Here is a 25188-nt window from a genome sequence, read left to right on the forward strand (position 1 = left end):
AATATATAGAGCTGCAATCCAACTTAGAGTTAATTAACTTATATATTATAATAGTTGCTCAATGCACAGCTATCTTTACTTACAACTTGCGTCACAGGCTGTAAGAACTGCTAGAAAAAGCAGTGCATGCACAGAAATAAGTTCAACAACTAAAACTTTAACAGCTTTGATTATATTTTTTTAAAGTTGGTACCATGATGTTAAAGTTGACTGTGTTTGGCTACTGTTGCCCATCTGATACGGAGGCAAATCAGAGTTTTACACCCACTACTCCCTCTATCCACAGATGGCTGCCTGGGGCCTTTTGCCCTCCACAAAGAATCATTTCTGAAACCCGCAAAGTTCGCCTTTATGTTTTCACCTTGCGTTCAATTTCTGCCAGCATTAAACTTCATTAAAACATGCGGGGAGATTTGGGCACAGAGATATCCGTTCCAGTTGTAACAGCTTGCGTCGTGATTAAACGCGGAAGAGAAATGGCCCCATGATTGATTTTGACGCTAATTATAACCGACTAGCAAAAATACATTTATGCAAATACAGCCCATAGGTCTGAAGTGGCACACTGGACAGAAATGGTGAGAGAATATTACCTTCTCCAGCTCCAGAAGATGAAATCGTAAAACTTGAATGGCTTGAATCATCTGAAAAATTAAAATAACAATAAAAAATGAGCTGCTCACATCTCTTGATATTAAACAGGCACGTTTTTCTCAATACAAGTAACTGTAGACGGGGAAAATATTCATATGAATGGATTTTATGTGGAACTGATATTAAACTTGGACGTTATTGCAATATGGAGAACAGGCATAGAGTGCAGACTGCAGCTGCAATAAGCCTCAGAGTCAGAGATCTATTAGCCACCAACTAGTCGTGAGGAAAATGTTACTCTGATATCACATTCAAAGTAGCAAACTGTACATAGTGGAAAGCATGAAGAGAATAACTTTCCAGGCGGAGTTCAAAGGTTTGTGACAGCTGTCTAATAGCGGCCCTTCATCTGCAGATACAACCGGGGGCCATGGTGATATCAAACAGCCCAAAAAGAGGAACATCACCTCCAATCGTGCTTTAACTTTTCAGCACCACATGGCCCTCTGACCCAGATGTACAAGCCGCGAACACACATTAAACAACAGCTGGTATAATCAAAAGAGAAAATAGAGACTCTAATTTGTCACATAAAAAATATAAAGTATCTTACCAGATTATCCAATTCTGGATTCGATGAAAATAAAGGTTTTTCGGCCCGAATCTAAAAGCAAAAACATTGTCATAAAATATATTAATATATAATAAAGTTATGAATAATACATACAATGCACGTAATGAAATAATGCAGTATTAATTTCCACTTGTAGCACAGCAAACTATATGCAATTAAAATATCTTTAAATAACTTGCTGTATTTGTGAATGCCATTTTTTTTTATTTTCTCTCATGCAGAATTCACTCTACGCACAGAAGTAAGAGCTCCACACTTTGTGCATGCAGGTGAGAGCTCAACCAGCCCAAGCATGCAGATAGAAAAAGTCAAACTTTCCTGACCTGTTTTGCAAACACTGCTATGTCTTCATTGAAAGATTCCGATGAACAGACGTCTCCTCCCGCCACCCCGGGCTCTCTGGGGGTGCAAGTCGCTAATTCACATTTCTCAAAAATCAGTGCAAGCAAGGGGAACAGGGGGTGCCTGGGAACACACACAATAGCAAATGTCACCAGAGAGAACAGCGCCGGGGTCAAGACTACTCCAGGCTAGATTTAGCCAGCCATGCTACTCTTCAGCAACTCGCTCATGGGGACTGCTGCTGCAGCCCTTGCTATTATATTGTGCAGAGGCTCGGAGAAAGGCTGCAAACAGCGGGCAGACTTCTGTGATTAAATCTAGGCGCGCCTAATAGCATAAAAGCTTTGGAGTCAGTCAAACAATTTCTTGCACAGTTCTACGGTTGGTTCAGGATTTGTGTGCTTGGCAAAATTAAAAAATATATATCTGACGCGGTCGGCGGCTAAATGCTCGCACATATGATGAGTATTTATTGTTTAAGTCATCAGAGTAAATATGTGCAGCCTGAGGACAATAAGTCTCCCAAAGTTGTGTCAGTTTGGCGTAAAATGGTGAAACTCTTACTGTCATGTTTAGCCACCGTGAAAACATTACGCTTAGAATTTTTAATTAACTCCTGTAAATTAATAAATGACATGCATACATGGGCTTTCCTTTGAACATTATATATGTTTAATTTGCTGAAGCCTGGAACATTGCGCACAATTAATTAAAATGGTTTTCTTGAACAGAGAGAGAGGGTAATTATTTAGCCCATAATAAAAGATGAAACCTAGCAGGATATTAAATAAGTTCAAGTCTTAAAATATATATATTAAATGTGCTAATTAAGGTGGACTTTGTTTCATAATTATCCTTAAGAATGAAAATATATTTTTCAGCATGAGTAGGGGGAAAAAGCTACAGTAAGTGACGTTTGACTGCTCTAAAATATATTCAGCTGTTTACTCTGTAGAAACACGTGGTAAACAAGACTGTCTGTAAAAAGAATGAAACTCAAAACGATGAAAAAATTAAAAGAAGAACATAAAAAACATGTAGCCACTCTCTGTCCCAGCGCCTCCGCAGCAGTTTGGGCTCCAGTGTTTAGCTGGAACACTTCACCGTGACGCACGGTTATCCGGGACATGGAGTCGGTGTTTCTACTGTTACGGGGCTGACTTTGCAACCACTAACCCACCCCGGTCGACCACTCCGGGGCAGGACGCAAGCCTGCCCGCCACAGAGTTACTTTCCCCACAGACCGGAGGCTCGGACATACCCGTATATAGCGTCTTTATCTCTCTTGAGAGCGTCGTTAACGGAGGAGCCCATACTGGGAGGCATGGTGTTGGTGTGGGCGGTGTGCGGGTACTGGTGGGAGTGCAGCTGGGGCCCGTGGTTGAGGTGCACCGCCTGCATGGACCGGGCGCCGTGCGGGTCTCCGTACATGGTGGTCGGGATACCCACCCCGTCCATCCCGTAGTGGGGCAAGTCTTCGTACTGCACACAACAGACACACAGGTCCACCGTTAATATACATGCACAAGAATATTTCAAACTCTGGCTATAACTTTGCTTTTAAAAATAAGTGGAACATCAAGTTATTTAAAGCAGGAGAAGTGAGAGCTAAAGTCTTGCTTTTATTTTATTTTTTAAAGAAAATGTCCAGTAAAAGAGGACGAAATAGTTACAGTACACTTGCTTTCTTAAAAACAAGTCGACATGTTTCAACATTTCTCTTGATTCAGTGTTTCTGCAGTGCATTGAGCTGCTTACTTACAATAACGTTAACTTGAAAAACATGCAAAAAAGAGAAATAATTTCCTTCACTCTGGTTTAATATTTCTATTGGTTTTAAAGTAAACATGATTTAAAGAGTGAAATCTGTGAGACCTGTTCAGCAGGATATTGTTTACAGTCAGAAAGCTGCAGCCTTTATTATTCATAAGTGAACACTAGTTTTCTTCTCAACTTATTCACAGAGCCTTGCAGCTCAGCATTATATCAGAGGGAAAATAATTATGAACTTTATATTCAAAAATACAAAATAGTTAGACTACAGCAGCAAGGCTCAGTTATTGTTACTGAGTTATTATGAAGCAAGGAGTATTAAGGTTTTAACAGAATCAGCCTGGTGTCCTGTGTTTTCACCGTGTACAACAAATGTCTTTAACTTGTTAATTGCAGTGTTTTCTCTTTTAAAGGCTCATAATTGTGCAGCAAGTTATCACCCATCAAGCAGACTGTCATTAGTGCACGCAACAAATGCAAGTCAACGCGTGTTGTGTGTATGTGTGTGTGTGTGTGTGTGTGTGTGTGTGTGTGTGTGTGTGTGTGTGTTGTTTTTTTTTATACGATGTTAAACCTGAGCTGGGTTTTCAAACTTTTTTCACGTGTCAGTTATGAGTTAAATAATGTAGTTTCGTCTTCACACTTTAGTCTGAGACTTATTAAACAAACTGCTGCTTTGTTAAAACGCAGAATTGTGGATTCAGCTCTGCGAAAAAAGCCCCAATAAAATCTTTATTTGAGGTTTGCTTCTTTAACTGATGAACTAGAGGCTTGAATTATAGAGGCTTGCTCTCTGGTAGTGACAAACAAGTGCCGGGGTACGAGTAAAAAGCATTATCACTTAAAGCCGAGCATTTCGACCCTAAAGGCAAAGAGGTGCAAACCCCAGCGTGGTGCAGCTCCACTGCCAAACTAAGCAGCTAAATGTGTCCAGTGGCTCCGTAACATCTCTGCTTTTAACACTGTTTACTATCCGTGCGAAAATCCCAGCCGCTGTTATGGAGCAGTCCTGGAGTGTATGAATCAAAGCGATTGTCATCACCTCATTACTAAAAACTGCCTCACTGGCTTTATGCTAATATCGCACGTTTTAGCACATTTTGCAGGTGATGAAGCAGAACTGTCGATTTTTCTGTTTGTTCACAAATGCTCCACTCAATATGGAATCTTCACGAAACAGTCAAGAGGGAGAAATGTGGAGATTTGTTTTGCCTCTCTGCCCTCCCCCCATTTCGCTTCCAGTAACTGCCCTGTCATAACTAATCTAAAAAACATAGCCGATGTGAGATATGATCACGCTTCCAATGTCCCTCAGTGGGCCGGTTTGTGGAGCAAACGAGTGCGGCCGTGCGTAATACCGTGCCAAAAGACGCCAAACATGAAATTGTGTCTCCATGTGTCAGGAAGACGATAGAAACTTTCGCCGCGAGTGTGAGTCCGTGCGGGTATGTGTGTCATTAAGCCACGTTACAGTGCAGGATTGCATTCAAGCACAGTAGACTTAGAGAAACTTTTTAGGGGGGATTGCCCTACGTACCCGTTGCGCCATAACCCTCCTCTCTCCCTGGTCGTCCTTTCAGTTTAGATAAATCCCCTCTGAGGCCAGGGTGGAGACGAAATGAAGAAAGAAAATCCAAATAAATGGGAAGACGATTCAGCCAAAAATCCCGTATGCCTCTTTTTCCACGGAACGGTGAAGCCAGCCCCCGCTTTCTGCGCAAGTTTAGCCCAGGCGCGGCGAATAGGTCCTCGGCTATCCTCGGGGCAGCGGCACCACGGTCCTTGTCCAAAACCAGGATGAAAATAAAATAGCCCCTCAAACAAAACTGGCGACTCTCATGGCTTTTTGCCACTCCGCCTGTCAGTCAAAACGCGAGGGCTTGTCAAAAGTACCGGATGAATGATGGTCTGACGCGCGTCTCCACGGGATCGGCACCACCTAAATGTTAATGGTCACAATCACAGTTAAAAAATGAAGCAGCTCTCCTCTCGTTTTCTTTGATCACTCTCGGCTCCCGGCTTGATTTTCTTATGCAAAAGCGTCTAGAGGAGATCAAGAGGAGGTGGGGTGATAATTCTGGCTTAGGCTTTCTTAAAGGAGCCACGATCGATGCTGTGCGTGTGTGCGTATATATATGTGTGTGTATGTGTGTGTGTGTATGTGTCTGTATGTGTGTGAGTGCGTGTGTATGCGTGAGCCGCCTGCCCGTTTGTGTACAATGGATGTGTGTGTTGAGCTGAGGAGGAGCGGAGGATCTGGACCAGACTGCTGAAACCCGGAAGTAGTGGTGGCCATAACAGGTCGCGTCTTACACAACGCACCGGGCTGCAGCAAGTCGTGCGGAGAGGAGGGGGGGTGGGAGGACCCTGCGAGCCCAGCCAGCCGCACTGCGAGCTGGAACAACACAGGGATAAACAGAATATCCACCTATGACTCCAGCTCCATGTCTCATCCTCATAAAATGACTTTATTCGGCAGTCTGGACTGATTTGTAAACACTGAAACTCTGAATTTCGTGATTTTCGGGATACACTTATCTGCCTGTAAACAGTTTTAACGACTTATTCAACCAGCTTTCAGCTCTGGTGTTGTAAGGTATGTTATCAAGAGCCTACATGGTCTGAAATGTAGATTAAATCTGGACTGGATATTACTTTATAGTGGTTTATTTCACTTTTATCATCAAAAAACACAGGTTAGAGGTGTAAAATTAGTTAATTATACTAGTTGTATAATCAGCTAGGCTTCTGTTAGACTGTAACATCATGCCTGCTTGATATCCACAATGTAAATTGTAGCTAAATGGTCCAATCTTGCAGGTTGTGGGGCCTCTTGTGGCTCACTGTCAACGTCTATACAATTACTCTTTAATTTAATCTAATCTAATGCCATGTTTGCATTAGTTTAAGTAAGCTTTATGAATGGAAATGTTCAGTCAGTAAAATGCATAGAAAGTGTCTGCTGCTGATAAATAGAATAATAAACGCAACTTTTTTTTCCTCCAAGTTAATTGGCAGCATTGTTTATATTCATTATTGAGCATTGCTTGTTTTTGGTGTATAAGTGTTGTAATTACTCCTTATATTTCCACTTGTGTTGTGGTCTGAAAGCTGAATTGCGCAAATAAGCCCCGAACACGTTACAGCAGCTTTTCAAAGCATCTTTTTTATGTCTAAATAATAGTTCATATGTCGTCCGTCCCTCTCCCCCACAGCTGCGCTGAATGGGTCGCTCCAGTCAGCCCGGGCTGTCCAATGGCAGAGAGGCTCAGGGATGGAAGCCCCCTATTGGCTCCCCACATGATCGATCTGGGGCTGATTGATCGGTTTTAGGCCACATTTGCGAGGAGGCGCAACACAAAACACCGTCCGGGAATAGAAAACACACACTTTGCGTTTCTGTCATCTTCTGTGGGCAGTAAATCCACCAAAACATTGAAAATTTGACCAAGAAATCTCTCCCTGCCTTTCTCTCTCTCACCACCAATTTACACATCTCTGAATAACTAAGTTTTAAATGCACTTACACTTTGACTAAACTTTGGAAAACCAAACCTACCTTCTCATTAGTGAAGATACCATCTGTCTTCTCTTACATTGTGTAGAGTGGTTATTAATGAAACGTTTCCCTCTCTTTAATGAACCGTTCATGAGTTTCATGGTTTAAAATGCTGTAAAAGTTTGAGCAAATATTGATGAACCCTAAATTGAAGGAGAATAAGCTTAAATTGAAGAGTCATTTCTAGGAAAGTAATGATATCACTGAGAAGTGTGGGTGTAAATTAACAAAATAGTTTGAATTTAACACCTGGTCTCGTTATATTTCATTCCTCACCAGGATGTAAAAAGGGGGATTATTCTTCTTTAACTTACTTTATCAAAGTTTTTTAATTAAGAAAGAAGTTTATTCAACTGAAAATTTTCATAAAAGATTTATGAGACATTTCATGGCACATGAAGCAAAAATGTAATAAGTTACTGGACATGATTAGTTTTAAAAGAAGACGTATACTCAAAGGATTTCCTAAAATTCTTACTGATTTTTGTCTTTATTTGTGTCGTTCTTTCCTACATAGTAAGCACCGACTAGAGGTTTACCTGAGTTTTTATGTATTTCTCACCCTCATCACACATGAAAGACGAGTGTGTAAAAGAGCCACATTATCTCCTGATTATGCTCATAAGGTGTTGCTGGTCGGTGACAGCCTGTTTGAAGTTTTTTTTTTTTTCTCTCCCCTGTGCAGTGCGTCCAGTCATCGATCATCTGCCCCCGGTGCCAGAAACTGTGTCATAACATAATAATGCGGCTTCACACATTCGGTAGTGATTCCTGCGGTAATACCCGAGCGGTGGGATCCGATGGGACAAATTTGCAGGCATGAAATGACGATCAAAGCCTCCTGCACTCCGGCCGACGAGGCTCCGGTTCGCGGACAGCAGAGAAGCCCCGAAGCCGCGCAGGACGCACGGACTTTTACGCACAGAGATATCGGATCAAACAAGAAACTGTGCTGACTTGTGCTCGTTGGGTTTCTTAATTCATTAATTTGTTGGTGAGTAGAGGCTCTCATTGTTTTACTTTTATTTTTTAATGCTTATCAAATAATTTAAAAAGATTATCATTTCCACTTTGATATTCTGTTGAAGAGAAGTCTTTAATTAAAGGCAGTTGTTGTGTAAATCCACTTTCGGTTAAATTTGTGGGTTTAGTGTTACTCAAACAGGATAACAGCTCCCTACACCACAAGGTATACTAAATTGTAGTGGGTCATTGAGAAGAAGTAAGGGTAAATTAACATGAAAGGAGATCACATCAGCGCCTGACCACTGTAAAAATAACTACAATGGCATTATAAAGCAATTATGTTACTTCAATTAGCGTCTATAAAAGCAAACTGGAGCTCCACTTTCTCTCCTGCAGTTGCTCTTTCGTGAGGGTCAGCGCATTTTGGCATCCTGAAAGAGAGCAGGGGGGGGCAAATACCGTCATTTCTGTTTAATCCGCTTTGCGATGACGGTAATGCTCTGAGTCGTTTCAATAAAATCAGCAGGTATTACTTTCAAACGGCTGAATGTAAATTGACAGCATGTTTGACGGCCGAAACTAATGAAAGCGTTATTGGACGGCCTGTGCGCCGTGACTTGTTCTGTGTGGAGACAAAAGAAGTTCCAGCCTTAATGTTAGTTTTAAAAAAACACTCGCATTGTGTTGAATTTCATTGTAGAGGGTTTTGTTTTTATTCCTCGATGTGATACATATTATTATTTCAAGTCCACACAGGTTATTTTTAGTTCGCAGACATGCTGTAATAAATAATGCAAATTAGAATATGAATTTTAATATGTGCAGTTTGAGTGAAAACATAAAAAAAAACAGCTCCAGGTCAGAGATGTGAATCAGTGGCCGAGCCTTTGTGGTCGTCTGTATCTCTTACTGCTTGTCTGTAGCTGTTTGAAGAAACAAGGAGCAACTGGCAGCCTGAGGAGTCAAACTGAGGTCAAACTTTTTGCAGCCCCGCAGCTTTGCGCCCAAACGTGTTGGGATCTGCAAAAAGGCCACCGAGTCTCTCTGCTTTGTGTCACTGCTGCAGCACACAGACAGACCTGCTGCAAAGTTTTCACAGTTTATCTAATTACATGAAACTACTAGTATATTATCGCCTGTCAGAATATCCAGCCCGATTCATTAGGTTGCATGTAGACGCTGTGAGCTCCGGTTTGGAATTATTCAGACAGAAAAAGGCGCTTGAAAACCGTACAAGCAAAATATTTATCCTCCTTTGAAGATTTGTTTTAAAAGTTAGTGCGAGGTAGCAATGGAGTGCCAGAGAAGAGCAAACATTATTCTCCATCATTAAGTGCTTATTAATTTATCACAATGTAGTGCTTAAATCATTTTTTCATATAAAGTTTGTCTCAAATTACTGCAAGTGGATTTATTTAAATAAATGAATATATTGATTCACTTCCTACACTAATATCTCGGGGGTAAGTAGCCTATAATTATGGCTCCGAAAAACCATCCTGGTTAATACTTTAGGTTGTGTTTTATGGTGTAAAATCACAATTTTGGTTTCATGGCAAAGCTCATGTAATCACAATACTTATTTTAAAACATGACATTTTTCATTTCAACAGTATCTTTCTCCTCAGAGTTTTTACTTCTGCTGGATCCTGCAGTTTGGCCCAAATGTTAATGTGAGCTCCTCTTGCCTCTCACACACATTAATGCTTAATCATGTGCGCCTTCTACCGGAGCTGTTGGAAATTACATGTGATGCAGAGAGGCAGAGGAGGAGACCTGTGTAGATAATTAGAAAATAAAAAAGTGAAACTTGTGCAATATAAATCCACTGTTAAACTTTGTGTATACTTCTGTAGCATTGTCAGTAATTGTTAATATTCTGCACTTTATTGAGTGCAGAATATGCTGTTTTAATTTATAAAGAAATTGTTTTGTTTCTCATGATCTTTGCTCATATAAATCATTTTACATGCTAATAAAATATGTAATGGAGCTACTTGTCTTTTGGTGTGTTGCCTTTTATTGCAAATATCAATTAATGTGTTTTTTATATTTTAAACTGGTTTGAAAACTGTTGATTTTACATGAAGCACATCTAAATCTGCCCATTTCTACTTGCTGTATTTAGTGTGAAAGTGACACAAGTAACATTTTAGAAATTACCTTTGAGGTTTTTGTCGAGCTCTACGTGATGATCAACATCTGCAATCATAAACAAATTACGAATAAATGCATGAACCCAACACTTAGAAGCCTTCAGGAAAAGTTTAACACTCAGCAACCATTTAAAGAAAACCACCTTCTCATGTTATTACATGTAAATCTATAACTGGCATCTGTATATTAAACCAAAATAAGGACATTTAAAGCTTGATTTAGCTCTTCTGCAGCTTAAAATAATAATAATTAAAGAAAAATGTATAATGTTGCTGCTTTCTCGCTGAAAACTTGATACGTAGGTGTTGCATTTATGTGAACATGTGGACTCATGATGAAGAACTGCAAACAACTGACCCCGAAAAGACACGAGCGCTGCATTGATGTGACAGTCACACTGACATCAATGCATCACACCTATAGATGCATACATGATTAACATCTGCTTTCCTATATGGTGAGAACTGTGTGAAATTAGATGCACACATAGTCAACACACACACACACACGTGGACCTATAAACATATAGATTCAAGCACACACACACACACACACACACACACACACACACACACACACACACACACACACACACACACACACACACACACACACACACACACACACACACACACACACACCACAGCACAGCACAGCAGAGGCCTGTAATAATAGCCGCACTGAATGCTGCAAGTCAATTTTCACATTGTGCCACCGGCCACCGGGTCAGCAGCTCCACTTTTACTCTAAAAGGCTGCTGAGTCTGAATTAATCCCACAGACAGATAGAGAGCTCATCACTCCATCACACACACCTCCCTCCCTCCCTCTCTCTCTGTCTAAATGTCTCTCGCCCTCCCCTTCCAGCAGCATTTGTCACCGCCGCTATTATTTCAGGTGTGCTAATGGCGTCGCAGACACTTTTGCTGAGAGAGGAAGAGAGGACAGAGGGAAAAAGAGGAGGACAGAAGGAGGGAAGGAGAAGAGTATCATCATCATCTTCTTCTTCTTCATCATCATAACTCTTGTTTATCCCCAGAAATCCAGGGGTGAAGGATTCGGGTGAGGGAGGTAAGGGGTGTCACGTGTCAGTCGGCCAGTCTCATCATTCTCGGTGGAGGGGGGGGGGGGGGGGGGGGGGGGGGAGTGGGTGGATGGGTGAGGATGGGGAGGGGAGGCTGGAGCAGGAGGGGGGGTTCTCACACCTCCCAGGGAGACTGTGAATTGATCAGCACCTTAGAGGGAGAGAGAAAGAGAGGGAGGGATAGGAGGGAGGGAGGGAGAGAAAGTGAGAAAAGGGGAGAGCAGCAAAGCAGAGAGAGATGAAGGATGACGATGAGGAGAGAACGAGTGGAAAAAGCTGGGTGTTGGAGTCGAGTTATAAAAGCAGGAGGGGGAAAAAAACACAGCGATAGGAAGGGAGGAGTGAGGGAAGGCTGCAGAAGAGGTGTGAAGACTCATCTTTTCCTGGATGGGTGTGAGTAGGCTGGAGTGGAGAGTGGTCTGGGAGCACAGCATAGCCTAGTGGTAATAAACCAGCAAACCCCAGTAGAGAAAAACAGCCAGTGCCAGCTATAAGGAAGCCATATGAAGAGCTTTAATCCAAAATGTAACATGCAGTCTGTGTAGGAAATGGTTATTGAAGCTCATACATCAATATTTCAATAACACAGCTGTTGCATCCTCACATACAGTATGCCACTGTTTTAAAAGTCAGTGTCAAGAGAAGGTTTGGATTTGATGATTTTGTCAGGTTGCATCTAATTTGCAGATTTGAGAAAATATATCATAAACAAAAATGAAGGCAAGTTCAAGCCCTAAATGAATAATGTATGGTAGTTATAATTGTAATTTTTTAAATAAAATGTAAGTATCACGTACCCTGACACACTCTGTCCAAACTATGACAGTTACTGAAATATAATACAGATTAGAAACTCTTATGTAGACATCTAAGGATTTAAAGCATCTCATACATGTTGTTTTGAGAGCAGATATGTCTTTAATTCAAATTATAGATATTCAATTTCAGAGGAAAAGCTTCCAATAACTTACATATTCCTCAAGCTTTCCAGCTGGAGTGTGCCACATGGACCTTCTTCATTTCCAGAGTGAAACTATTCCCCCAGATGATGGCCGTCTTCTTGCCCAAGCAGCTGGTAGAATATATAAAACTTTACCACCAGCAGCGTTTGGCTTGTGGCTGATCTGTACCTCCCAGCCTGCAGTAAACACATGGTCGGTCACCAGTTAAAAGTATAGTTGCAACACACGCTCACACACCACATAACCACTGTGTAGCACTCGTATGTAGATCAACGTGATAAAAGTTAAAGGTTTCAGCTGCTGTTGTGAAAAAGGAATTACTAATAAATGAATTGATTTATAATAAAAATATAATGTAAACAGTTTTACAGGAATTTTGAATTCCTCTTATTCCTCTTGTGTAGTTATTAAATCAGTCTGTAAAAAATGATAAAATAAAAAGCTTATAAATGATAAAGAATATATAAAATAAATACTATAAATATAAATATGAATATAGTGATAGAATTGAGCAGACATATAAGACATATAAGAGAACGGGTTATAAAAAGTAGTGCATAATGTATAGAAACAGATTTAAAATAAGTGATGTTGATAAGCTAAAAATATGTTTGTGTCATTTCATATTATAATATTCAGGTAGACTGTTGCAGAAGTGAGGACCAGAAAAGCTGCTGGTTTTACTGGGAATAACTAAAAGTCCGAGACCTGACGTTTGATGTGCATTCAGGCACGAGTCTGCTACTGATTTGAAAACCAACAACAGATTCTTAAAATCTATTCTGAATCAAACACATGACCAGCGACATGACTTTACAATATGTGCTGTTCAGCATTATGTACTGCTGCAGTCTGAATAATCTGCAGATCTCCTAAACATCTCTTGCTTTCTTTTTTCTTCTGAGAGAAACACTTTGACAATATGCTTAAAATAAAAAGGAAGGTTTGGCCATAGTTGTGATGTGGGCTTCAAAATAACTTCAAATCAGTTACTAAGATGTTGCAATGAGATTGAGAGCAAATATTTGGCATTATATACACACACCAGGTCAGATACTTGCACACCAGTTCAGCAGCGGGGCGCCCATCCATCCTGGCAGCAGTGAATCAGATTACCAAACATACTGATTGACTGCCGTGGTTGCTAGTGAACCTACTGCCATCTCTCCTAAACAAAGTTATCTCTACTGAAGTTCATGAAGAGGTCAGTGGTCACATCATCTCGTCTAAGATTCCTCGTATACTGTACGTCGCTGCAGGATCCTAATAAAGAAGCTTTCAAAGCATAAATTCCTGTCATAACAGCAAATGTCAGAGATGCGGTGAAATACAGCAGATTGGCTTTGCTCTGCACTAACTGTGGCTTTGCTGCAATAAATGGAAGCAATTATTCTGCTCCTGTGTAACAAAAAAAATCCACCAAGGCTTTTCAAACAATGAGACACAAACATGTTTTCTGTGAAAAGTTCTTCTAAGCCCACATACAAACTGTCAAAGAATCAAGGTAGCGTGATTTGTTGAAATTTATTCCACTTAGCTTTTGTTAATTATCCAGCATTGCAAGTGTCATAACCATCAAAAGACAACAACAGACGACTTGGCGCGCGTTAATGTTTGACACTTCTATCTTTATACCCTTAGTTCTGTCGCTCTTTCTTTCCTCCTTTGTTTACCACACATTATACCACACCTGCCTCAATTAATTATTCTTCGCTCTCACTTTTTTTGCTTCGTCCTTGAATTTCCACATGCAGACAGAACCTGTAAATTTGAAGATTTCTATTCCAAAGAGCAATATACTCTCTATGGGGCTCTGGTGGGAGATACAAAGTCATTAAGATACCTTAAATCTTTATCATATAAATTATTTTTTTGTTTTTTATTCATGAATGAAACTCATCTCAGATACTTAGTGTATGTATTACGTGTTCTCAAAAAATTGTAAAAAAAAAAAAAAAAAAAAAAGTCTTGTGAATTTTAAGATTCAAGGTGACAATATGTGCTAAAAAAACGTATCATACACTGTTTAAAAAAAAAAAAATCACTTTCTAAAAAAATATTCCAAATCCAAAAAAGACTTTTCTGTCCATGAAAACTTTCAGTGATATGATGTTTGAAGTCAGGAAAAGTTATATAACATCAGTTCATTTTAGATTAGCTATTTTTTGAATAAACATAACCGAACTGGAAAAGAGTCTCTAAATTTTTCTGAAATTCAACAAAGACAGACCTAGAGCAGCTGCGGCTGACCACTTGTGCTTTCCGAATAGGGAAAATCACTGTTTCCAACTAGAAACTATGACAGAGTTAATCAGTCTGATTTGACATGTTTGCAGTGATTACATTTTGCCTGAATTTGCTCCTCACCACCAAACCACCAGAACTTCCACTTCAGCAGGAGTTTATATTCCTGGTTCCTGTTATTGTCACCAAATCCTGGAAAATAACCTACAAATGAACATAACGTACATCTAGAGTGCCATAATCGCATAGCATAGAACCCTGACTGATTGAATTTTTAAGAATTAGTGTATAAACCAGAAGCTACAGAACAGTAATGACAAATAATCCTTTAAACTGGTAGAAATATCAGGTGAGTGGGTTTTCTGTGTCAGGACAACCCGCACTTTTACTCACATACAAGAAGTGAAATAAAAATGAGAAATAAGTCAGATTTACTTCATGTAGTGAAGTCCACCAATCTGCAGTGTTGAAAGTAACAGCATTATGTTATTCAAGTACACTACTTAAGTACAATTTTCAGGTACTTTTACTTCCATTTTATGCTACTTTATACTTCAATTAATTTGCTGTTAAGTAACTAGGTGCTTTGCAGGGTCCGATTTTATATAAAGAAATATATGATTAAGAATAGAATATGATGCATTTCTATAGTTCTAACTTTATAAAGTAGCTCACATTTCACATTTCAAAACATGAAAATGCTTCTTATATGTTTATGGATCAAAAACAACAATCAAACGGTATAATATATATTTTAAAAAAACACTTGGAAAGGGTTAATTATGATTTATAATACTATAATATTTTTTACTTCTGATTCTTGAAGTATATTTTGCTGATAATACTTATGTACTTTCACTTAAGTATATTTTTGAATGCAGGATTTTTACCTGTAATGGAATATTGGTATTGTGGTATTAATAGGTTAATATTACTACTGTCCGTCTATGATGCAATTCTAGTTAAAGTAAGCGCTAGAATTATTTCCAAACATTTTCAACGCTTGCCTGTAATAGTTCATTGTTCCTAACCGTGGAAATATAAATCTACAGGTGATTTAGGAGCAGTGTGGATCAATCAAGTCTCCCGAGGGACTCAACATCGCATAAACATTTTAGAGATTGACCTTTCACCTATCGGGCACTGAAATAGAGTGCAGTGGGGTCACATGCCCAAAACCATTATGGATCACATGTAATTTCCCTCAGACATTCAGACAGGTAAATTGTGTGCATGCGTGACACATGCTTTTGAGGAAAGTCACATTGTCAGACCGCATGAACCTTAAAGCTCCTCAAAGTTTCACAAGTAAATGTTCCCTCTGATACTCTGATGGCTAACTGTATGTCCATGATGAAATGCACATTAAATATCCCTGCATGCAAACACACTCCACGGACCTGCAGACATACTCATGGCCTGTCTGAGAGCCAGTCTCCGGCTGACAACATCAGTGCAACCTGATCTGGCTTAATAAAGGCCCTTACCTGCATTTACTGCTCCGTTAAAACGCCCTCTTGTTGTTCTACCAATTCACCACAGTATAATTGCACCGTGGCTGCATATGGTCCTCATCTAGTGCCCAGTGCAAGATAAAAGCCAACAGGCTGCGTCTGTACAACGCAGGGGAGAAATGTGTGTGCATGTTCACATACGTGACTTTTGTGTGTGTGCGTGCGCTTGTGTGCATGTATGTAAGCATTTTAGGGCAAATTGGACTCAACATAACTCCGGGGATAGTTAGGAAAACTGCATGATGTCACCGTTATTACACTGTAAACGCAGTTGATTTGGCTTTGAGGATTTCTGCATGCGGCAGCCTCAGACATGTGCGCTGAGGCTGGGTCACAGATCCCAACTCCACATCCAGGCTTTGAACTGTTCACCGCGAACCAAAGCGAAGAATTAATGCATAAGGCCAAATTAGTCCACTAATTAGTCAAATTCAGTATTGTGAATGTGTTTTATTACTTTTACAGGAATATTTGAGACAGTTTTATAAAATGAGACAGAAAAATCTACTACAAAAAGCACACAGTGAAAGATCCTCAAGTTGTTTATAAATGATAATAGGTGACTCACACTTTGGCTGATTAAACTGTACTCAGACAGACAGTCTCCTGTATATTTTGTAAAATTGACATGACAAACTAAAGGAAATGACTTCTTTTTAAAATTAGAAAACAGCACTTTGGCAAGAAACTAAATAAACAGCTCAATGACTGGATTAAGACCGACAGAAGATTGGCTTGAGGACAACTTCACAGTGCTTCCTTCGTGCTAATGCCAGTGCTTTTGCCTGCTCTGCCCAGTCAGGTTTATGAAAGTCAGCCGGATTAGAGCCCAGCTGGGGCTCAGTAAACCAACACTCGGCCTTCGGACTCACACCACCATACATGACTTCCCAAACAAATCTCGACATCTATCTCCTTATTTTGGACTACTCCGTTGTTCTCCCCTCACTGTTTTTCCTCCTCACAGACATCACTAACACGGCTTTGCACTGCAACTCACACACAGCATACACAAAGACTCCCCAAACACAACACACACACGCTCTGCTCCAAATTAAAATACCAGGGCTTATTGAGCAATACTCTTCTAATGGTTTCATCCACCAATGGTTTTATCTTTGCTCACATATAAACACATGCAGCCTCTCAACTCCAACCAAAAGGAGCCGCTCTCCTCTCTTCTTACGTAAGCTGGCAGAAAATCTCCTAAATCCCTCTTTTTTGCCGTTGTTGTGTTGCGTCTCGGCTGGCGCTCCCTCCAGAAGAGCATCTGAGACCGAGGCAATTAGAACCTGAGCAGGGCCTTGGCGCATCAGACCATTTAGCATAGAGGCTAATAAGGCCGGCTATCGTGAAATCCTGACCTATTGGCACTTCACCGCTGTACTGTATGGCGTTGGCAGTGATTCGATGACACTGAATCATATCAAAGAGATTCAAGATGTTTGATTCTCCCAGTGAGCGCTCAAATTTGTGGCAGTTTTCTGAAGCAAATGGGAGGAACTTTATCTCCTAACAGACTACCTTTTTTATTTAATTATATATTTTCAGTACAACGCTTTGAAATTGACTACTCATTATGTACAGAGGAACCTTTAGAGAAACAAGCTGTAGAACTACATATTTCATAAGGACATCACCTCTTCTGTCATCTCATAAAATCAGGCATTAATGTAAAAGCAAGTAAAGAGAAATTAATTTAGATGCAGACTCAGTGAAAAGCAACAAAACTGGTTTGTATACTAAAAAAGAAGCCAGTAAAACTTAGACTGCTACCACTGGATCAAATTATTTTTAAACTTCAAATATGATGCCAAAGTCTGCCTTTACAGCCACAATCTCCTGATTCAAATTTTTTTTGAATGTATATTCATGTACGTACAAATGTTGAGCATCACTTTGACAGGTGCATAAGTGCACAAATATGTCAGATGACCAGAGGGAGATTTGGAGGAAAGCATTAGAGGGTTACAAGAGATCCAGAGACAAAGTGTATGCAAGAGACAATGAGAGGAAAGGTCATAAAGAAAGGAGGAGAGGGAGAGAAGGAGTGAACGAGGCAGTAGAAAGGCAAAAAAGAGAGAAAGAAAGAGCAATGGAAGGTTGCTGCTAATTCTTCCATATCTAAGCCTCTTTGCAGAAACTCCCTTTGTCTTCCAAGTCCCAGTCATTAGAGCCTAATCCTATCAACCAGGGGCTAATCTGAGGGCAGAGGGTTCAGCCCCTTCAGCTCCACAGGCCAACAACACACACGCACGCACACATACATACACACACACACACACATACACACACACACACACACACATTAGCTTAAAGCTTGTAAACACGCAGAAATGCTCATGCACTTGCACGTGTGCGCAGATGTTTTAACATGCAAACACACACACATAATGGGATGCCCATTTTTATTAAACTAATTAAATCCAAACTATTATACAATTACACAAAATCAATCATTTCCCCTCCAAAAAGTACACTTCCATCCAGTCTAAACTTTTTAGGCTTTGTGATGATTTACTTAATACCCGGGCAAACAGAAGACGTGTGTACGTGTCGGTGTGTGTGTTTGTGTGTGTGTTTGTGTAATGGGAGGTGGGGGGCATCAGTTTCTCACACATTCCAGGAGAGCCTCTCCCCCTGCCATCATCATTCTCCTCTTTATTTCAGCACTGACTATGCCCAAGATTAGTTATTGATCAGCAAGGATATAAATTATTCTAAAGTGAAAGCCAACAACACAGTCATTATAGATCGACTATTGACCAGCCCCGATATATCATTCCATTTCCACCGCACTGCACCCCTGCCACCGACCAGAGAAATGCACAAATAATGAGATGGGGGATTTTTATGACTTGGGCACACTCTGCTTGACCTTTCGGGGAAGGTAGATGGATAATATCAGCACTGGGCTCTCAAAGGTGATGCCATTTGGAGACTTTAGACAGAGTGACCTGGTAAATTAAGACAGTGACAGATTTCAATGGAGATGAATGACTGAATTGAGAGGTGGTCTGAGGTTATTTCTCATTTTCAACTCAGTGATCAAATATAAAGATTTAGTTACAGAATGAATTATTAACAGCTTGTCTAAGTCTTTGTCTTACAAAATGAATGACAGCATTAGAAAGAAAGAACAGTTACCATAAAACGTTTTACTCACACATTTTAACTTATAGTAATTAGATATTTATTTTTCAAAATTGGCTTATGTGACTTTAATTAATGTGCTTAATCTGTAGATTATTTTCAATTTACTAATTACTTGTTTTGCTTGTAAAATGTTATTTCTCCATCAAAGTTTCAGAGCCTAATATGACTTTTTCAAATTGTCTGTTGTGTCAATATATATTATACCTATTATAGTATTCAACTTACAACTCTATAAAAATGCTTACTTATAAGATGCTGGAATTTGCATATATTTGCTCTTTACTGTTATTTAAAAATTGTTTCAATTCATACACAATCCCAACTTTACTAGCACATTATGCTGCTCTGTCATACAGTAGTTTTGTTGTTAATTGTTTAGGGGCATGATTGAACCAATGCATCATTATTTTTCTATATATTTAACCGTGTAAGCGGTTTATGAACCTCCCCGTGTCTCCCTGTTAACATCGATGTCCAATCCCAGTTTGGTTTTGTTGTTGCTTTGTGTGGAGTTGTGAGCAGGCGGAGATGGGGCTGGTACAAATGGGGGATTGTATCCATGAAGGTGTCAGAGAGTTTATCAAAGTGTAAAATACTTAAACCATCAGGGCAACACAACACAATCCTCTGCTGGTCACAGTATAAATCACCATATATTCTTATTGGCCTAAGCCCTTGTTATGAGTAAATACATCCACAGGCAAGGCTGGCAAGGTTCATGGGAGATTCATCCAGCAATAGCGGAGGGAAAGTGACTGTCTGTGTGTGTGTGTGTGTGTGTGTGTGTGTGTGTGTGTGTGTGTGTGTGTGTGTGTGTGTGTGTGTGTGTGTGTGTGTGTGTGTGTGTGTGTGTGTGTGATTGTGTGTGTGTGATTGTGTGTGTGTGTGTGTGTGTGTGTGTGTGTGTGTGTACCGCTTAGGGAGGCTAAGGAGAGGATAAGGAGATCAGCAGAGGGGGAATATCACGCCTCTTAAGCATGTATACACTTTCAAACTTTTACTTTTTCACCCAAAACCTAAATAAATCCCCACTCATCTAAGCATGATAGACTCCCCTCACCCCTCTGTATTTTTCCCTTAAATAATCAAACCCGCCCTTCTTTACAGACTTTGGCATGGTCACAATACCCCAGCATGATAAATTTCAAAGGAAACCAAACATATTTAACGACTGCGTATTATTTCCAATCAGTGATGCTTGTTTACAACATTTCCTACTCACTGTGTTGGAGACCTCACTGTATATTAACCAAAACCACACAATATCCAGTCATTTTCCATCCCAGGCCCAAATTATTTATTGCTTTCAGTTCCTTGTCTATTTAATGGATGAATTGGGTTAACGGACAGAGGGGGGAGGAGAGGAGAGGAGAGGAAAGGAAAGGAGAGAAGAGGAGAGGAAAGGAGAGGAGAGGAGAGGAGAGGAAAGGGAAGGAGTAGGGGGGGTGGTGGAGGGGGGGAGAAAAACAGTTTCATATTTCTGTAAGCCTCAAACTTTTGGCAAACAGAAGAAAAGAGAACTTGGCCCTAATTCCATCTCACGCTGGCGTTTGTGCATTCTAAGTTCTCGGGGGCTGCTCTGGCGGAGGGCCTGAGCCCGTAAATTGGATATTAGGGGGCGATATAAAGGAGCCTGTGTGTGCTCCCGTCCTGGGGAATTATTGCCTCCAATATCCCTGCGTATGCGTCTAGGGCTTCCGAAGCCAGGCCAGATAGATCCTCATCTCATAAGGGGGCCAAGACTATATCCATCGCTCCTTAACTTTTATGAAGCTCCCAAGCTCTACAATGGGATTTGCTAGGGTGTCTTTTCCCCTTATCCAAGCGGGGGGGGGGGGGGGGGTGTGACAATGCAGATATAGCTGCATTCTTCGGGCTCCAAAGCTCCGACCTCCTATTTGAATACAAGCATTCCAAATTGTAAAGTGGCATTCTTCTTTTTCTCTGTGAAGCCAGCTCCGTGGCGAGATTTCTCCCCCGTTTTAGAAATGCTTTTTTTTTCGCCCCCCGCCTTCTCTCTCTCACTTCTCCCTCTTTTCTTTCTGATTCTCTTTTTTTCTCTGTCTGCATATCGTTGTGTTGGCTCTTTCTTGCATCTTTTCTGTATCCCATGATGGCTTCCACTCTCATTCCTTACCTTTCCTTGTACAGCCTGAACCTCTCTCTCTCTCTCTCTCTCTCTCTCTCTCTCTCTTTCTCTCTCGCTCTCTCCCTCCCTCTGTCTTTCTTAAGTCTTGTTCTTTCCTATGAAGGGCTTCAGTGACTCTCCCCCCTCTCCCTCTCCTGCCATGCCCTTGTGCCCCCACCCCCACCTCCTTCTTCCCTTGGGTAATCCTAAGAAGGGGCAACACCATCAGAGGGTGTGAAATTAAATACATTACAGCATTGCGGATTAAAGTGTTTCTTAGGCAGTTGCTCATCCACATCAAACTTTAGCTTTTTAAAGCCTAACATTTGATCTAGGTTAGAAACCGCGGCCAGAGGAAGGGATTGGGACACTTGTGGGCCCCAGAGAGCAGAGAGAGCCATACTCACTCAAGGAAAGCACAGTGTTTAGACATAGACAGAGGGAAGCAGACGGTGGCTCAGCACTTATTCTGCTGCCGGTATAGGAAAAAAAACACACATCTAAATGGAGGAAGTTGCACTGAGAAGAGGAGTTGGACTAAAAATTTACAGCATTTACTGGAAGTGCCAGCAAGCAGGAAAATAAAGCGGCCGTGTGTTCTGTTTCACAAGGCATATATATATATATGAGGATAGCGTAATCTGGGAATTAAAGTGCCTGCACACTGGGGCTGCGCTCAACCAATGCAAAAGCAGGTAATCATACCTCTTTCTAAAGTAATAAATGTTAATGTGCCATTTCCCAGTTAATGAGAATTACTCACATCATCCATCACATCATCACAATCTGGGCCACACATAGCTGCCATCTTACACCGGACCAATGCTGCATGCTGAAGATGGACAAAGTATGACTTCAGACTCATACATGTGCTTTCAGTCCGTGAGAAGTGTTGTCCTTCTACTGTGAACATACAGAAAACAAACTAAATGTCACTAAAGATGAAACATTAAGAGGAATATAATTCAAAACTAATACTGCAGCACTTTCCTCTATCACTACTTATTCAATACAATAAGAAAACATTGACTTTTCCCTCCTAGCAGGCTTTCATCACTATCATTTTAAACCCACTTATACCTAATCATATACTAAAAAAACTGTATCAAATTATACACATTATATACAAAAAGATGCCTGATGTTTATGCATTATTAGCCTAGTTTGTAACAAAAAACATTTTAATAAAATGGCTCATGAAAACCTTTTTTTCCCTCAATATATCTATTGGCGGGACTACTGGTTGGACAAAAGAAGCAATTTAAAGATATCAACTTGGCTGCAACTGTTCAAAACTAATCTGAATCAAGTGTAAAATCAAGCCGCCACAGTGCGGTTTTTACACTTGAATTAACAGTGATTATTTTGCTGCATCTTCAGGACAGCTTCTTCAAGCCTTTTGCAGAGGGTACCTGACCAGATGGATGTCTATGAGATATTTCCTAGTGATGAGGTCAGATGTGAGGGGAAGTCAGTCCAGCTGGGATCGGTCCTTTTCTCTCTCTCTCCCTTTATTCCTGTCCTATTCTAATGAGTCTCCAGGGACTCTGGCTCTCACTTAATCCACTCATCTATTTTGACTTCCTCTGCTTGAGAACAGTAACCTCAGAACTCCGGTAAAGGTCATGTTCTGTCAGCTTTGCTCAATGACATCTATTGATGCAACGCCCATGTAGAAAAACCCCAGTTAGGGTTACACAGCATCAATGAATTGGTGGAGAAAAGAGATATTCTATGGTGACAGGACCTCAACATCAAAGACGCAGAAATGGAGAGAAGTTTGTTATTTATACATTTTGAACAGTAAGTATTAAAGATAGATGTAACTTTTCTGCGTATCTTTATTTATCCTGGTTAGTCTGAACTTTTCTTTCGAGACAGACATGGCCAAAGCAGCGGAGGAACCAACAGCAGCTGCCATTAAGACTAAACACAACAACTACTTAAAGATCTAACAGACACAACAGAAACATCTGTTGGTGTCTAGACATAGCAACTTATTAAGAAAGGCTGAGAACAGGACAAGGAGCCAGCACCTACTCCGAGAGCAAAAATAGCTGTATTTTTATGTGCTTATTATAGAGGTGTTGGCAGCATTGCAAACCAGCGACACGGTACAGTATGAAAGACTTTATTCCAGTAGAAAAAAAAAACGGTGGATTTTTGAATGAATTTCCCACTTAAGAGAGTGTTGTGCCTCTTTCAGCTTATTTAAAAATGAAAAGTTCACAGTGACGCTCCAGTGTATTTCCAAAATGACCAAACTGCTAGTTTTCTGAAGCAGAGACCATGACTAACAACTTTAAGGTAGCTTTTATAAATACAAATCAAAGAATCATTGGTGAATTATCCAACATTTTTCAGGCATGTCTCATCCTTCTAGTCTTGCAGCAAATATTACAGCAAGCTTCCTACCTTCTGGGCTTCAATGGTGGTGCCAGGTCTTACTGACTGGGTTAACTGCCAATCCCAACATTTGAGTCATCTTGAGATTGCTGCTGACAAAACAGGGCTTTTGAGAGATGGATCATCTAAGGTCTTTAAATATTGATTGAAGGATTTTAGATCACTTTCTAAATTGAGTTCATAAATATATGGGGGGAAAAACCTTTATATAATCTCCAATCTCTCTGTCATAGCTTGAAAAAGGGAGTAAACATGCAGCAAAAATGAAAGCAACCCAACAATATCTCCTACTTATCTGAGCATGAATGACCAAAATGACATACGCTAAGTTCTCAGTGAAGCTAACCTGACAAATGTATTTACATCTCCACCTCTCACACGAAAGCAGGCTACGCCTTTGTGTACGAGCTAACTGAAACATCTAGGTTGATGCTCCTGTCAGCCTATATCGACTGTACGAACAAGCTTTCGCCAGCGACAAGTCAATCATCTTCAACATCGCTCCGGTAAACAAGGAGTGCTGAAAGAGCTGCCACGTGCTAACAAGCCGGCACGCCAGGACACTCGCTGACAATAACACCAAAGGAAAAACAGATTAATGAAGAGAGAAAAGGGAGTAAAATAAAGATAAACACAAACAGAAAAGGAGAGCAGTTGGAGGTGGTTGGAGGGGAGGATTGGGGGGTTAAGAACGCTGGCTGGCTGTGTCTCTTTGGTGAAATCTAAATGAGAGTGTATAATATGGGCCCTTCATAGGATTGATCCAGAACATTCCCCCCTTCACTGGGCTTTTCTTCCTGCTCAAATTGAGGGATTACCCCAGGAGGAAGTGCTTTGATTAGGCACAATAGGCATCTATCCTCTGTTGATTTGTGGGATTGAGGAGGCAAATCCCTGACAAAAAGCTGATACAGAGAGCGAGGGCCGCTGGATGATGCCTGGCTGGTGGGGAGGAGTGGAGGGGGTGGTGGTTTGGGGGTAGGATAGTTTCATAGAGAAACAGCCAGGGATGGCCTCTTCCAAAAAAATTTTGGCAAACAGTGAAAAAGGAGGAATCAAGGTTGGGTCGGAGGTCACGTGTGAGGAAGGGGGGAAGGGATGTCTTATGAAGTTCATGCTGAACAAAGACGAGAGTGAAAAAATTCAAATAGAGACGCAGATTCTTTACTCGCTGCTTATGGCTTCTTATGAAACTCTTCTCAAACTTTATCCAGACAAGTTTTACAGTATTTCCATGTGCATCAGAAAAGTTAAAGAATTCTGCACAAACTAAGGAAAAAGGCTATATTGATTTACATCAAGGTAAGATAGAAAGACATAGAAATGCAAAAATCACATTAACAGAGATGATTTTTACATTTCTGCTGGAGACTACTGCTCACTTGTGTCTTCTTCGATTACTTTTACAGCTGTGAAACTATGAGGAAGTGCAATGAAAACTTCAGGGAAGTCATTTCATTGACAAAAATCCAAAGATAAAGACTTTTGGTTCATTTCCTTTACAAAGCAGTATAACTGAAGTGAAATAAGTGAAAAGAATTAAGGTAAGTATACTGAATATTCCATCCACTCTCATGAAACTTAGAAAAAAGGGGTGTGACCAGGTTTCTGTTACCTGAAGGTCAAGATATCAATTCCACACAGCAGTTTTTACCCAGCGGAGGCAGTGA

The 25188-nt window shown here is 40.5% G+C and overlaps 1 protein-coding gene across 1 annotated transcript in view; it reads right to left on the bottom strand.

Annotated features, from left to right (window-relative positions):
- LOC133991724 (homeobox protein Meis1) overlaps window positions 1-5598 on the bottom strand; it is an 83190-nt gene extending 77592 nt beyond the window's left edge. Inside the window, exons 1-5 of the mRNA XM_062430248.1 lie at window positions 4881-5598; window positions 2832-3052; window positions 1552-1693; window positions 1208-1258; window positions 594-644 (exon numbers count right to left, since the gene is read on the bottom strand). Of these exons, the coding sequence (XP_062286232.1) occupies window positions 594-644; window positions 1208-1258; window positions 1552-1693; window positions 2832-3052; window positions 4881-4892 (477 nt within the window). The 5' untranslated portion in view covers window positions 4893-5598. The remainder of the gene's footprint in view (window positions 1-593; window positions 645-1207; window positions 1259-1551; window positions 1694-2831; window positions 3053-4880) is intronic.
- Between the last annotated feature and the right edge of the window lie 19590 nt (window positions 5599-25188).

This window comes from Scomber scombrus, chromosome 12 (assembly GCF_963691925.1).
Source record: "Scomber scombrus chromosome 12, fScoSco1.1, whole genome shotgun sequence".
NCBI lineage: Eukaryota > Metazoa > Chordata > Actinopteri > Scombriformes > Scombridae > Scomber > Scomber scombrus.